Source organism: Somniosus microcephalus, chromosome 12, assembly GCF_052327205.1.
Source record: "Somniosus microcephalus isolate GS21.2 chromosome 12, FLI_Smic_1.0, whole genome shotgun sequence".
NCBI lineage: Eukaryota > Metazoa > Chordata > Chondrichthyes > Squaliformes > Somniosidae > Somniosus > Somniosus microcephalus.
In genome coordinates, this window is record NC_140998.1 from 82,138,519 (window position 1) to 82,151,430 (window position 12,912).

General features: G+C 38.0%; 1 protein-coding gene across 5 annotated transcripts in view; it reads left to right on the top strand.

The window, feature by feature from the left end:
• Positions 1-12,912, top strand: part of ktn1 (kinectin 1) — a 133,125-nt gene that overhangs the window by 73,948 nt on the left and 46,265 nt on the right. For all 5 annotated transcript variants that reach the window (XM_086003246.1, XM_086003242.1, XM_086003245.1 and 2 more), the window contains exons 18-29: positions 2,529-2,597; positions 5,814-5,851; positions 5,935-6,025; positions 6,197-6,250; positions 6,581-6,618; positions 6,699-6,789; positions 7,885-7,953; positions 9,526-9,563; positions 9,641-9,731; positions 9,885-9,953; positions 12,659-12,699; positions 12,779-12,869. In XM_086003246.1, the coding sequence (XP_085859372.1) occupies positions 2,529-2,597; positions 5,814-5,851; positions 5,935-6,025; positions 6,197-6,250; positions 6,581-6,618; positions 6,699-6,789; positions 7,885-7,953; positions 9,526-9,563; positions 9,641-9,731; positions 9,885-9,953; positions 12,659-12,699; positions 12,779-12,869 (780 nt within the window). The remainder of the gene's footprint in view (positions 1-2,528; positions 2,598-5,813; positions 5,852-5,934; positions 6,026-6,196; positions 6,251-6,580; positions 6,619-6,698; positions 6,790-7,884; positions 7,954-9,525; positions 9,564-9,640; positions 9,732-9,884; positions 9,954-12,658; positions 12,700-12,778; positions 12,870-12,912) is intronic.

The window sequence follows — 12,912 nt, forward strand, 5'->3', positions numbered from 1 at the left end:
AATTGTTGAACTCATTGAGTCTGGAAGGCTGTAAAGTGCTTAATCGAAAGATGAGATGCTGTTCCTCAAGTTTACTTTTGAGCTTCATTTTAACAGTGTAGGAGGCTGAGGTCAGAGTGAGAGTGGAGCAGAGAATTAAAGTGACAGGCAATCGGAAGCTCGGGGTTACGCTTCTGGACTGAATGGAGGTGTTCCGCAAAGTGGTCACCCAATCTGCGTTTTGTTAGGTTTTTTTTCTTTGTTTAAAAAAAATGCTAGAAGAAAAAAAAGTCAGTCTCTGGAAAGCCTCTCTGAAGCTGTTAAGCTACAGAAACGCTTCCAAGGTACGGGCTGACTGTTTACAAGCTGTTGCTAAGCAACAGTGTTTGTTGTCAGATACGGAGATGAAAACCTCCGTATCCTTCAACATTAGCGCTGGTCTGTCCGGAAGTTTTCATAGATCGGCGTCCCGTCGGTGCCGGATATCGCGAAGTTTCCTGTAAATTGAAAGAAGTACAAGTAAATTGCTGTTTCACCTGGAAGGAGTGTTTGGGGCCCTGGAAGTGGGAAGGTAAAGGGCAGGTGTACATCTCCTGCGCTTGCATGGGAAGGTGCCGTGGGTTACTCCATGCATCACTTCTGGTCCTATTGTTACTTGCACGCCAGTAATGAAGAGATTGTCTTGTGTTTTAAGCTGTAACTTGAACGTGGCTCCAGTTACAATGTTATTTAGAGTTTAAACACCCTTTAATTTCAGACATTCGAATATAATAACCCAGTTAGCCTTGGTTGGTTGTTGGGATGGTAGAAGTTACACTTAATCACTAAAACTTGAGACAACTTGTGGTTCTGACTCATTGAGATCATAAATATTTTAGGAGTGTGTGAGTGGTGGAGGGAGAGAAGAGAAAACATGATCTTACCAACATGACGGCTATAGAGTTAATTTTCAGACTTCTGTCTGTGATGCTCTTAAACTAGCCAATAAAAGGGGTGAGTGGTGTGGATTAAGTGCCTGTCCAGCTAAAATTGCCTTGTAAGTTAATCATGGTAGAAAATATGCTTTATGCCAATCTAGGAGTAATTAGTACATCAGTATCCTGCAGCGTTGAGCTATCTTCAGTTCAAAATAACCAACAGATGCCAAGTAGAGATGTTCAGCCATCCCCTGACCTAAGCAGAGAGTCAATTCCTTACCAGAAACACAATGATAAAATGTATTAAATGTAATTGCCTAATGGTGTCCGCCTTGGCTCAGTGGTAGCACTCTTGCCTCCGAGTTAGAAGGTTGTGGGTTCAAGCCCCACTTTGGAGATTTGAGCAGATTGATATTTGTACTGAGGGAGTACTGCACTGTCTGAGGTGCCGCCTTTCATATGAGGCATTAAACTGAGGTCCTGTCTACCCACTCAGGTGGACGTAAAGTTCCCATGGCACCATTTGAAGAAGAGTAGAGGAGATCTTGTGGTGTCCTGGCCAATATTTATCGCTCCATCTGGACATGTATCTTGTTGCTGTTTGTGGAGCCTTGCTGTACGCAAATTGGCTGCCTTGTTTCCTACAATACAACAGTGACTACACTTCAAAAGTTACTGCCAATGAAGGTCCTGAGGTGGTGAAAGACACCTCAGTATAAATACTTGTCCTTTTCTTTCCTTTACCTTGGAGCTAGCAATGCAGATTAGTTCCATGACGCACATATTTCTTGTGCCTGTGAGAAATTGTAGAAGCGAAAAATAACATTTATTCCCAGTTTTGTGCAAGCACCCATCTGTTGGTTGGCAGAAATAATTTCTATACCCATTTAAATGCTAACAAAAAAAGTTACTAGAGTCAGTTTTTTTTCCTTTTTTGCCACTTTTCATTTCCCCTTCTCCCAGTCTGCTTTGCTGGAGTATAGCTTTACCCCTGTCAGGGATCTTCATGTGTCAGTCCAGATGTTCACTATTTCCAGGCAAATCTGGGGCTTCCTGGCCTTGCTCTATGTCCATGCATTCCTAGCAGGGTCACTTGAAAGCATTCATTTCTAGAAGGCCTGTAGTTTTTTTTAATTTCTCCCTAGCCACAGACAGTTGTGTCTCTACATTCACTCCTGCTGTAGATCAACTAATTCAGCACAGACTCTGGATTGCATGAGAGACTTTTTAAACAAAATTATTCATGGCCCGAGCTGTCAAAGGAGAGTCGGTGAACTTTCTTTACTGGTTAAAACAAAAACTTTTTGTCTTTCAGCAAGTATTATTATTGTGAAATGCAACTAGCTCAAGGATACTGCATTTAACTTTTGCTGTGGTAGCTTCACTTGATTTGTAATGGCAATATGTGGTACAGTGACTGATGAGCTGGGCCCACTTTTGTTAAATATTTGTGGGGCAAGTAGGTTGAGTGCACCACTCTTAGAATAATTTTCACAATGGAGGATATTTTTAATAGGCAATTAGATAGATATTGATTGAACCCAGAAATTTCTGATTGTTGCACGTTCTAAATTGGACACATGAACCGACTTTAAATTCTGTATCTTTTGTATTTTACACTCCATTTTCAAGGACTTGTACGAGGAAAGTAGAAATTTAAAACAAAAGATTCAAGGGCTTCAAATTAAAATCGCTGAGCAGGTAAAGTATAGCTAATAGTTCATTTTATTTACAATTTCAAACCAAATTCTGTTGTGGCTTTGAGCTTAAATTGTACAAGCTTAGAAGCATTTTGATGTTTTATATCTAGATCTTCATGTCTTGCAACTAGGGTGCACGGGCTGTGCATGGAATGCACATGTAGCACACTTAGAATGTGTTGAACAGGCCAAGTGTCTGTCACACTAGCTCAGATAACCACTGTTAGCCATACTGTATCACTTATCTACAAACAGATTGGATAAGCTACCAATCCTGAGCTAACAGACACATAGTAAAAGCTACCAATTGTGAACCAGCTATTCTCTCAAACCCAAATGGATCAATTTTTTTCACTTTAACTAGCAGCTGTCACAAAACAGAGCAATCAAATTGTTCTCACTATTTTCAGCCATCAATTTTCTTCACTCGGGTAAGTATATACAGATACAAATATGTTATCTTAACACATTATACAATTCTGGGGGGGCTGTAATCATTAAATGTATTCAAAAATAACCATTTAATGATCAAAATGCCTGCAAGAAGTTTACCCTGCACAGTAGAACAAAAATAATTACAAATACTGAGGAGGTTTTTTGAGGGATTACTTGCAACTTAAGCAAATTTTGTAAACTGATGAGTAAATACTGTACTCGTATTTATGAAGCAATTTTTCAATGCCAGTAAGATATGTAATATTTTTAGTTTGCTTTCAGTTATGTTGCTTAAAATTTGCTGTGAGATAGCAATGGGTGAGTGACCCACTGTGACTGGGGTGCAAGCAAACTGCAGTAAAGGTCAGAAACTCTGCTCCAAGTCCTGGATCACCTATGTGCAATGCCACAGGAGATCTTCTAGTATATTATAATAAAGAAAGGAGTCTTCTGATGTGCAAATAGTGTATTGCTATGTGTTTCATAAAGCTTTTCTAAAGCATTTTTGTTTTTATGCAAAGCTGCAAAAAGTGGACTTCTGTGCATTGACAAAGAATGTATTAAAAAATCTTTTGTATGTTGCACTTCCTATTTAATCACCCTTAATTATTTCCTCCTGTTGCACTATTTCTGTCATACCTTCCTGTTATATCTTTACGTATTTTTATGTCCTCCCATCTCCAAGGTCTGTGGTGTTGTGCTCCGCACCTGAAGGCTACTTGGTCTCTTGCCTCTCCTGACTCCCTGTACCATGAACTTCCACCTGAACATCCCCCCAGCTAGTGCCCTAATCTGAACTCCAATAAGAAATTCGATAGCAAAATACTGCGGATGCTGGAAATCCAAAATAACAGAAAACGCTGTAAAAACTCAGCAGGCCAGGCAACATCCGTGGAGAGAGAGAAACAGAGTTAACGTTTCAGGACCTGTAACGTTAACTCTGTTTCTCTCTCCACGAATGTTGCCTGGCCTGCTGAGTTTTTCCAACGTTTTCTGTTGTTATTTCCAAATAAGAAATTATTGGGTCTTCCGCAGTTACCATGAGAGCCCCTTTAGGGAATCCCAGCTCAGCAGAGATAGTGTCTGGGAACAGGCTTTTATGTTGGTTCAATACTCCAAGCGCCTTTACAAGTTGTTTTGCGCGATTTCAGGAATGCTCAACCAACTTGGACTGTTCCAGGTCACTGTCGGGAATAAGGTTTTTTTTTAATGCAGAGGTGGGGTTCCCAACACTATCTGGAGTTCCTCACATTATCTGGGGAATGCTATCAAACAAGTATTGATTAAATAATAGAATTCTCTGGATCAATGCTGGGGAAGCTTGTTTCTAAACCTTCTGCATGAGGATTTTTTTCCCCCCACCTTAACTTTTTTTCTTTTCTTTGCCCCATCCTTTCCACGTGCACATAATTATGGAATTTGACCAGAAAATCCCTGTAACGCTATACCATGTAATAAAAATGCACTCTGGTGGGGGGGCTTTTTGGCAGTGCAGTACCAAAATCGTATCTTCAGTGCTGAAATGTCAAACAGATACCTGCTGGTGGTATTTCAGATTTATGCTAGTCTTTTAAATTTCACTCTGGAATTGAATCAGTTAACTGTTCATTTTGTATGAAACTGTTGCTTTGCAATTGATCTGGGAGCTTTGACGTACATTTACCCTAGTTTCTGAGGCTGCTATTTATGTGGCATATAATAGTGCCTTCAAAACTGCCTTATTTCAGTGACCAATTTCTTTTGCCTATGCCTCTCTGTAAGCAAAACAAAATTGATCCACATTTATTTTGTAGTGCAGCTTGTGAAATACTGAATGTAATGGATTGCCATGGGTTATTTTTACATTTGATACTGACTTGTGTATAAAGCGCAATTTAGTTGCTCAAGAGTGATGAAGTTGTGCTTAATGAAAATTCCTATGTTATTGTGGCCTGTTGCTTACCTATTTACAATTCCATTATCTAGTTCCATGAGGGAGAATTTGCAAAGAAGCATGGAGCTAGAAATGGTTTTGATTTGATGTGTTAAGTTGGTAAACTGAATTAAGTCAGTTGCACCAAAATGAAGAGCTATGTAGAGAAAATTGAGTGAAAGGCTAGAATGGGTGAAAGTGAAGGACTTGAGAGGCAGATCTCACTGAACTGGTCCAGCTTGTTCAATTTTTAAAACATTTTAACATTGAAATAGGGTTATGTTGTGATGATATAGAAGAGTGCACAAAAATGTTCAATTTCTCTATTAGGAAATGCAGTTATTTTTCTCTGTTCATACTTGTAAGATAATTCAGAGGAAAGAGTTGCTGATACAGGAAACTTTCGATTTACCGGCACCTAAATAAACGGAAATCTCAGTTAACCGGCAAAATTCAGGAGTCGGTTCATACTTCATATTACTTGCCTTCCTCCATCTGTTGCTGTGCAAGGGTGTGGCTGCAGCTGTTGCTAAGCTACAGAGACGCTTGTAACTTGTGGCCATTGTTCTGAACCTGTTGCTAAGCAACAGGGTTTGTTGCTTTATACGGAGCTCTCAGCTCTCGTATCTTTTACTATAGCACTCGGTGATCTGGAATTTTTGATGAACCGGCACCACGTCGGTCCCGTCAGTGCCGGATAAAAAAAGTTTCCTGTAAATCTATTTTGTGACTTGAATTGAAGATAGATGAGTTTACTTGGACAATATGTCATGTTTGTTGTCCAAGATGCTTCGTAGGGGTATAACTAATCCGTTTGATTTTACAGTGGAAATAATGCAATATGTTTTTTGCTACCGTGAACATTTTTAGGTTTCTTCTGCGTCCATGATAACAGAACTTCAGAAAACGTAAGTACTATGTTATTGAGCAGTAGTAATCTACTTCAGGGCTATTTTTTTACATATGCTCATAGCTATTTCTTCAACAATAGCATTAATGAGAAGAATGAAAAAATGGACTCAATTGAAGGTCTGTTGGAGTCAGAGTGCTGTAAAGTAGAAAACAACGAGAAAATAATTCAGGTATTCAATCTTTAACTTATTTAAAAATGGATTTGTGCCAACCACTATGCATTCCAGTAATTTCCACGTTCCTGTAATTGCCCATACAGTGATGATGCGATTGTTTTTCAAGTTCCACGTGCTGTATCTTCAGTGTCATTTGTAAGAGTGTATTTGTTTTGTCCTCCAAAGGCTTTACAAAAGGAAAAAGAGATGCTCAGGGAGGAAGTACAAAATGCTCAGCAGGTAATGAATTGTCTCGATGTTTTGCATTTGACTCATAACGCAGTGCAGGTTTCCAATAAGATGCATATTAAAGGAGCCATGATATACCAGAGCCTTGCATAATTGATCTGTCCTTATGTGTACTAATGTGCTAAAAGAATGCGGCAGTTTAAACTGCATTTGGTGGTGGTGCCTCCATTTAAAAATTTTGGCAAGTAAATATTTTCTCATTCTCTGGTTTTGGAAGATTGTCTGCATTGATGTAAACTTGCATTTAAGAAAAATATTCTCCACTTGGTGACGCAAGATTATTACTCTGAATTTTGATACAACTTCATTCTGAATCCATAGGTTTCTACTACACCAAAACTGGAAGATCTTGAGAAACTGTAAGTATCTTTTCAGTATGTTGAAGCATTAGTTGGTCAAGAATATAGCTTCTCTGACTTCAGTTTTCTTTTGCTTAAAGAATTCAAATGCAAGAACAAGAAATTAAATCTTTGGAAACTGCATTGGCAGACAGTACAGAAGCAGCTGCCAGCAAGATGACTGATATTCAGGTAACCCAAATTCATCATGGCAGAATTAGTGACCGTCTAGTTTTGGCTTCTAAATCATTCTTTAAAAAGAAACTAGAAAGCGGGACAGAACAAAATCCCTTTTTTTACAGTTACCTTTTGTTTCTTGTTCTTCCCTGTTCTCATCGGAAGTGAGAGAACAGGTGACCTGCTGTCAGGCACCACCAGTGTCTCATTCAACTGGCATGCAGTTATGTGAGATTACCTCAACACGACCTTGCTTCCTGCAGGGAGCATCTGGACATCATTCTAATCTCAGTGAGGCTGAGAGTGGGAACTTCTGAGCAGGAAATTTGTCGGTGCAAACCCATATCACACCTCTGACAGAGTGACTGGTGCTTCAGTGTGCTGCCTCACCACATTCCTCATTCATTATGCTGCTTTTTTAAAAATGAGTGTTAAAATCATTTTCTCTGCAAGGTTTCTTTAATGTTGGATCATCTAAAAACTATATAAACTTGTTTATGCATTCTTAAATGGATATTTTATAATCAAGATTTTATATTCACCCTTTAAATTTTTAATCAAGTTTACAATAGAATATGATTTATCAAAAAGCTTTTTGTTCTGGCTGTCTTTGGCATGGTGTCAATTTATAGTGTCTTGCATAAATACTTCATACTAATTTAAAACTATGTTGAAGGGTGTAAATATTAAAACCATTACAGTACAAACAGCTCAATTTATTTTGTTCTCGATGATATTTACATATTTGTCTGTGCCCATTATAGTTCAGGCATCATACTTTTCATTTGGCACTTCCATTGTGCATGTGAGGGCCACCCTTGTGAAAATTTTATTAGTCACTCCAGTGTACCTGGAAACAAATTGTTATGTCATGTATGTATTCTTCTGTGTTGACCGAATAATTCCAGATATAGTTGAGTTTAGATATTGCCATGTTTACAGCCTAAAGTACATAGTCACCGTGTACATGCCTTCTATCCTGCCTGCTTGAAGAACTTAATCTCAAAATATTGTAACGGTTATTATTGTTAGTTCTTAAGTGTTTTGTGTGCATTTCGCTAGGAATTTTTGTATTGCTCTTGGTTTAAAAAATTTTTTTGGTTTTAAAAGGGTGTTCTGCAGGAAAATGATGAATTGAAATTGCAGATTCGCCATTTAGGTTTTGAAATCAGTAAGCAAGTAAGTAATTGCAGTTACTATTCAGTTTGTGTGACAGTCTCAGACTCTACTAATTAACAGAATGCAAAGCTATATAGTCAGTTTTATTGATTACTGTTCTACAATGATTAGAGTCTTATCACTTCCAGATCTCCTCAGGACTCTCTGGTTAATTCAGCAACATTCACTAAGTCAGCATGCTCTGTATTCTTTTAGCGTAAAACTAATCTACGTTGAGTTTTATCTGGCGTAAATTTACCTACTCGCACTTTTTTTGCCCTCCTGTCAGTGACTAATTTGATTGCCTTTTTTGTATCTCCAAAATCTGCAGTTTTCAGTTTTTTCATCTCTGCTTTTGCTTTTTTTAAATCATAAAATGTACCAAATAATAAGTATGTACAAGCATAGGTATTTTATAAAGTTTTTTTTAACCAATAGTGGATGTGGCAAACTTTCCTTTTTAGTGTACTTTTATAAAAACTTTAAAAAAGTAGTACATCTAGAGGCAAGGCATTGTATATCCTTACTGTGGATCAGATAGTTCTGTAAGGAAATAGATGCACTTATTCTTTAATTTATAATTCATCAAATTCTTTCCTCTTCATCTTCGTCTTCTTGGCCATTATTGCCGTGAAGGCAAAATCTTAATCATCTGGGGAAAATGAGTCACGTGGGAATTTCTCAACCCCATGTAAAGAGACTAAACCAAGCTTTTGATGTTGAAAAGGTTCCCAATGTCGCAGTCTGTTGGGTAGGCATAAACAAGAACAGATAATAGGATTCCACTTCAATGTATCGGAACTGAAGTATTAGATATAACTTCGCTGGACATTTCATTCCAACCATGTCGATCAGTCCACATATTGCTACTTGAGCACGGCTCGACATACTTTGGCTAACCCTTGATTGTAGTCAAATGGGTTGCTCCTTTATCAATGTATATAGTACTTTGGAAAAATTGCCAATACTAACTGGAGAATAAATTATCATCCCACAATAATAAAAATAATTTCAAATATTCTGCAACAACTGATGATGTTTCAAGTTTTCAGAGCAGAATGACCTGGGTATGTCTGAAACATTAAGATTAGTTTTTTTTTTAGGTTCTTGTGCATAAGTTTTTTTTTGTGCCAACTTTCTCTATTCCTTAAGGCATTGATTCCTTGCTTGGGTATAGTGCTTGTTAATATCTCACCTAAGTGACCATTCTTTTATATGTGAACCGTGGCAGAGTATGGTGGGAGTCCGCACAGAAGAGCTTAATCCTGATTTCCCCACACGTACATATTTCAGCAGGAATCACTATATAATCAAGAGTAAAAACTGTAGGCTGGAGACCACCAAAATTGGTTTGCCGTTATGCCTTGGATAATACTATCTCAAAACCTCATATATATATATATATATATATATATATATATATATATATCTAAAGATTTTGCGATTGCTGTTGAATTGATCAGTACACCACATGATCTTTGCAACCTGTAAATTATGCTCATTTTTTTTGCCCTTCATAGTATGTAGAATTTTACTATAGTAAATCACTTGGTAGAATCCAATTTTGAGATAATTGGTCTTATGTTTGTTTAGGCTGATTCTGCATTCGTGGTGGCAGAACTGCAGGAAACGTAAGTACTATATTAAAATAATTCAAGAAAACCGTTTGAAGTCATGTGGTTACTAACAGTTATTTCTACTGCTACAGTCTTGTTGAGAAGGATAGAAAGATCAAGCAAGTTGAAGACCAGTTGGAAAAGGAGTTGCTTAAATTAGAAAACAATGAGCAAAGAATTCAGGTATTTGAATTTTTTTCTTCTTGATTTACATATACCATGTTGCATTATCTATCTTGTTACTGTGCAGTGCTGTACTCGTGCCATGAAGTGATAATGTGCTGGTTAACAGGTTCATTTATTACAATTTGTACAATACCGTCTGTTTTTTCAAAGGAGTTGCAAGAAGGACATGACTTGCTCAAGAAACAAGTAGAAAATGTCCAGCTTCAAAAAGCGGAGCAGGTAATTAGTCTATTATGAAATTTGTTTTCTTGGTGTTTATATTTAGCACAGCAAGGCTTTTGGCAAATTCATAGAGGCTTTGTAATAGTGTAAGTTTGCTCCTCTAGCCCTATGTCTCTGCTTGCACACTCTGCCCTTGTGACTCTCTGCCTCCTCCCTCAGCTTCATCAGTGGTGAACCTTTAGTCGTCACACCCCTAAATTTTGTAATTCTCTCTAGACTTTCCCAGCTTGCGACATCACTCTCCGCCATCAAAAGTCACCGTGAAGCCTATCTTTGACCATCAGTCACTTCTATCTTCACTCACTTTCTCTAATTTCTCAGTGTTCATTCCATAGCCTTGTGAAGGGCTTTGGGGATGTTTTGTTATTTTAGAATGCTATATAAGTGTAAATTGTTGCTGTTGTGTCAGTATCCTATGGAATGAAACACCAGTTCAAATTGCCCTTTATGAAAAAGCTGACGTAGAGCATGATACCTTTACTTTATCCTCCTAAAGTAGAACCCAGAAAACCACATACAGGAAAAGTTCTGATATCCGGCACCGACGGGACCGGCGTGTTGCCGATATATCAAAACTGCCGGACATGCAAAGTTAACGTTGAAGCATACGGAGATGAAAGTCTCCATATTTGACAACAAACACTGTTGCTCAGCAACAGCTTGTAAACATTCGGCCCGTACCTTGGAAGCGTCTCTGAAGCTGTTGCTAAGCTACAAAGACGCTTTCCAGAGCCTGCCTGTTAAAAGAATGCGAAGAGAAGAAAAAAAACCTAACCAAAACGGCTGCTGATTTCTGCCGTTAGAGCGAGGTTTCCGGCCATACAACCTCCGGATAAACCAGTTTCCTGTATCTAGATGGGCTTTATTATGTAGGAAAATGATTACTGATCTACTTAATAAATTCTATTTATCTAAAAAGCTTCTAATTTGGAATCCGAATAATCAATTTTCTTGACCCATTTGCAGTGTTCTACTTCTTATTCTCTTCCAAGCCAGCTCCAAAAAAATAACTGATTCTGATTTTTGTTTTAAAAAGAGGTTCCTTGTGCAGTATTTATCTATTGCTGCCAATATCAGGCCATGCATACTAAGTGAAATAGGCATAAACTAGACATACTGGCCCAGAATTTGCTGAAAAAGTAACGGCGTGTGAACAGCGCACACTGTTATTAATGTGCAAATCAGCCAGCAACTTGTAGCGAAGAAGAGATTCGCAATTCATTGAGGTATCTCTTCCTTGCTGCAAGTTGCTGGCCGATTTTGTGCCGCTTCACGAAAACAGCATCTGGCACTTCACCACCCTCTTGATTTTTATGAAGTTGCTGCATTTGCTCATTAATTGTCCCTTAAACACGCCACAGAAAGTTAAGTCTAGTAATTAACAGCGTTAAGTAGCATTTTAACGAGGTGAAAATTGTTGATTGTAAATCAAGCTGCCTGGTGAAGAAAGTGAACAATTAAGTGTGGAGTCTGATTCCTTCAGGTTATTTGAGATGTAAAAAAAGTCAAATTTTAAATTTACACTTTTTTCCCTCACTTTTCCTTTTCTCTCTCTCTCTCTCTCTCTCTCTCTCTCTCTCTCTCTCTCTCTCTCTCTCTCTCAATCTAATCTTTCTTTCCCTCTTTATTTCTCTTTTTGTACCTGATTTGACATTGAATTCACCCTGCTTCTCAGCCCTTCCTCTGTTTGTTTATTTCTCAATCCGTAAATCTCATTAGTTAAGGAGATGCACTGTTTGTCCCAATGTTCACCAAGGTCCCAGATGCCCTGTTGCCCTCGTTATCTGCTCACAATTCCAGCAACTTTGTGGGCAAACATTTTAAAAACCTAAATGTGCACAAACAAGTTTGACTGACTGGGCACGCTCCAGCAAAACCTGAGCCATAACGTTGGTGTATTTCATTCTTTAGCATGGGTGATACCTTCAGCTATTTATGAATACTTTTTCCATCAACTTGTTCTTGCCCAAATCTAAGAAAAAGTGAAATTTTTCATTGTTTTATTCATCAGTATTTGTTAATTTTCAGAAACCTGTATTAGGGTCTGTTATTTCATGTATGTTGTATATTAAAATAAACAGGAATAGCTCATACAGGTAGACTATCCTTTATCCGAAAACCTCGGGACCAGCCGTGTTTCGGTTTTCGGAAAATTTCGGATTTCAGAAGGTATTTTATAAGACTGGGAAATTTGTCGGGGTGGGGGTCGGCGGGGGTCGGGGTCGTGCGCACGACTTACGCTGAACGAAACCTTTCGGTTTTCAGAGGATTTCAGTTTTCGGAAGTGCGGATAAAGGATACATTATCCCTTATCCGAAAGGGCGGGGGTCGGGGTCGTGCGCACGACTTGCGCTGAACGAAAAAACCTTCGGTTTTTAGAGGGTTTCGGTTTTCGGAAGTTCGGATAAAGGGTAGTCTACCTGTATTTTAAATGATTTTCGTGATGTAAAATATAGATCTGCGTGATGTGCAGGTTAATAATGCTGTTTAAATTCTTGATGGAATTCTTTGGAGTTCGGACGTAAATGTATTTGTATCTTTTAAAATCACTCCATTTTTTTCCAGAAAGTTGCAATATTAGCAAAGTATTTTTTAGCTTGTTGTAAAACATTTTAAGGATAATTATTTTCTGGCCTAGAAAGACTGTCCATGTTATAAAATTGTATTTAAACATGTATTTTGTGAATTTTTACATTTTTTAGGTTTCCCCTAAAACAAATCTGAAAGAAGAATCCCAAGTTATGTAAGTACACTTCAAAATTGTTTTTAAAAAGTTTTTTTAAAATAATGCACAGGTTATCTGACCTTGATTTTACTTGCAGACTTGAAACAAAAGAACAAGAAATTAATCAGTTGAAGGCTACACTGACAGATAGTAGAGAAACAGTTGCTAGCTATGTGACAAAATTGCAGGTAATATGAGGAGTACTGTTCACTATATGACTGAATTTTATAG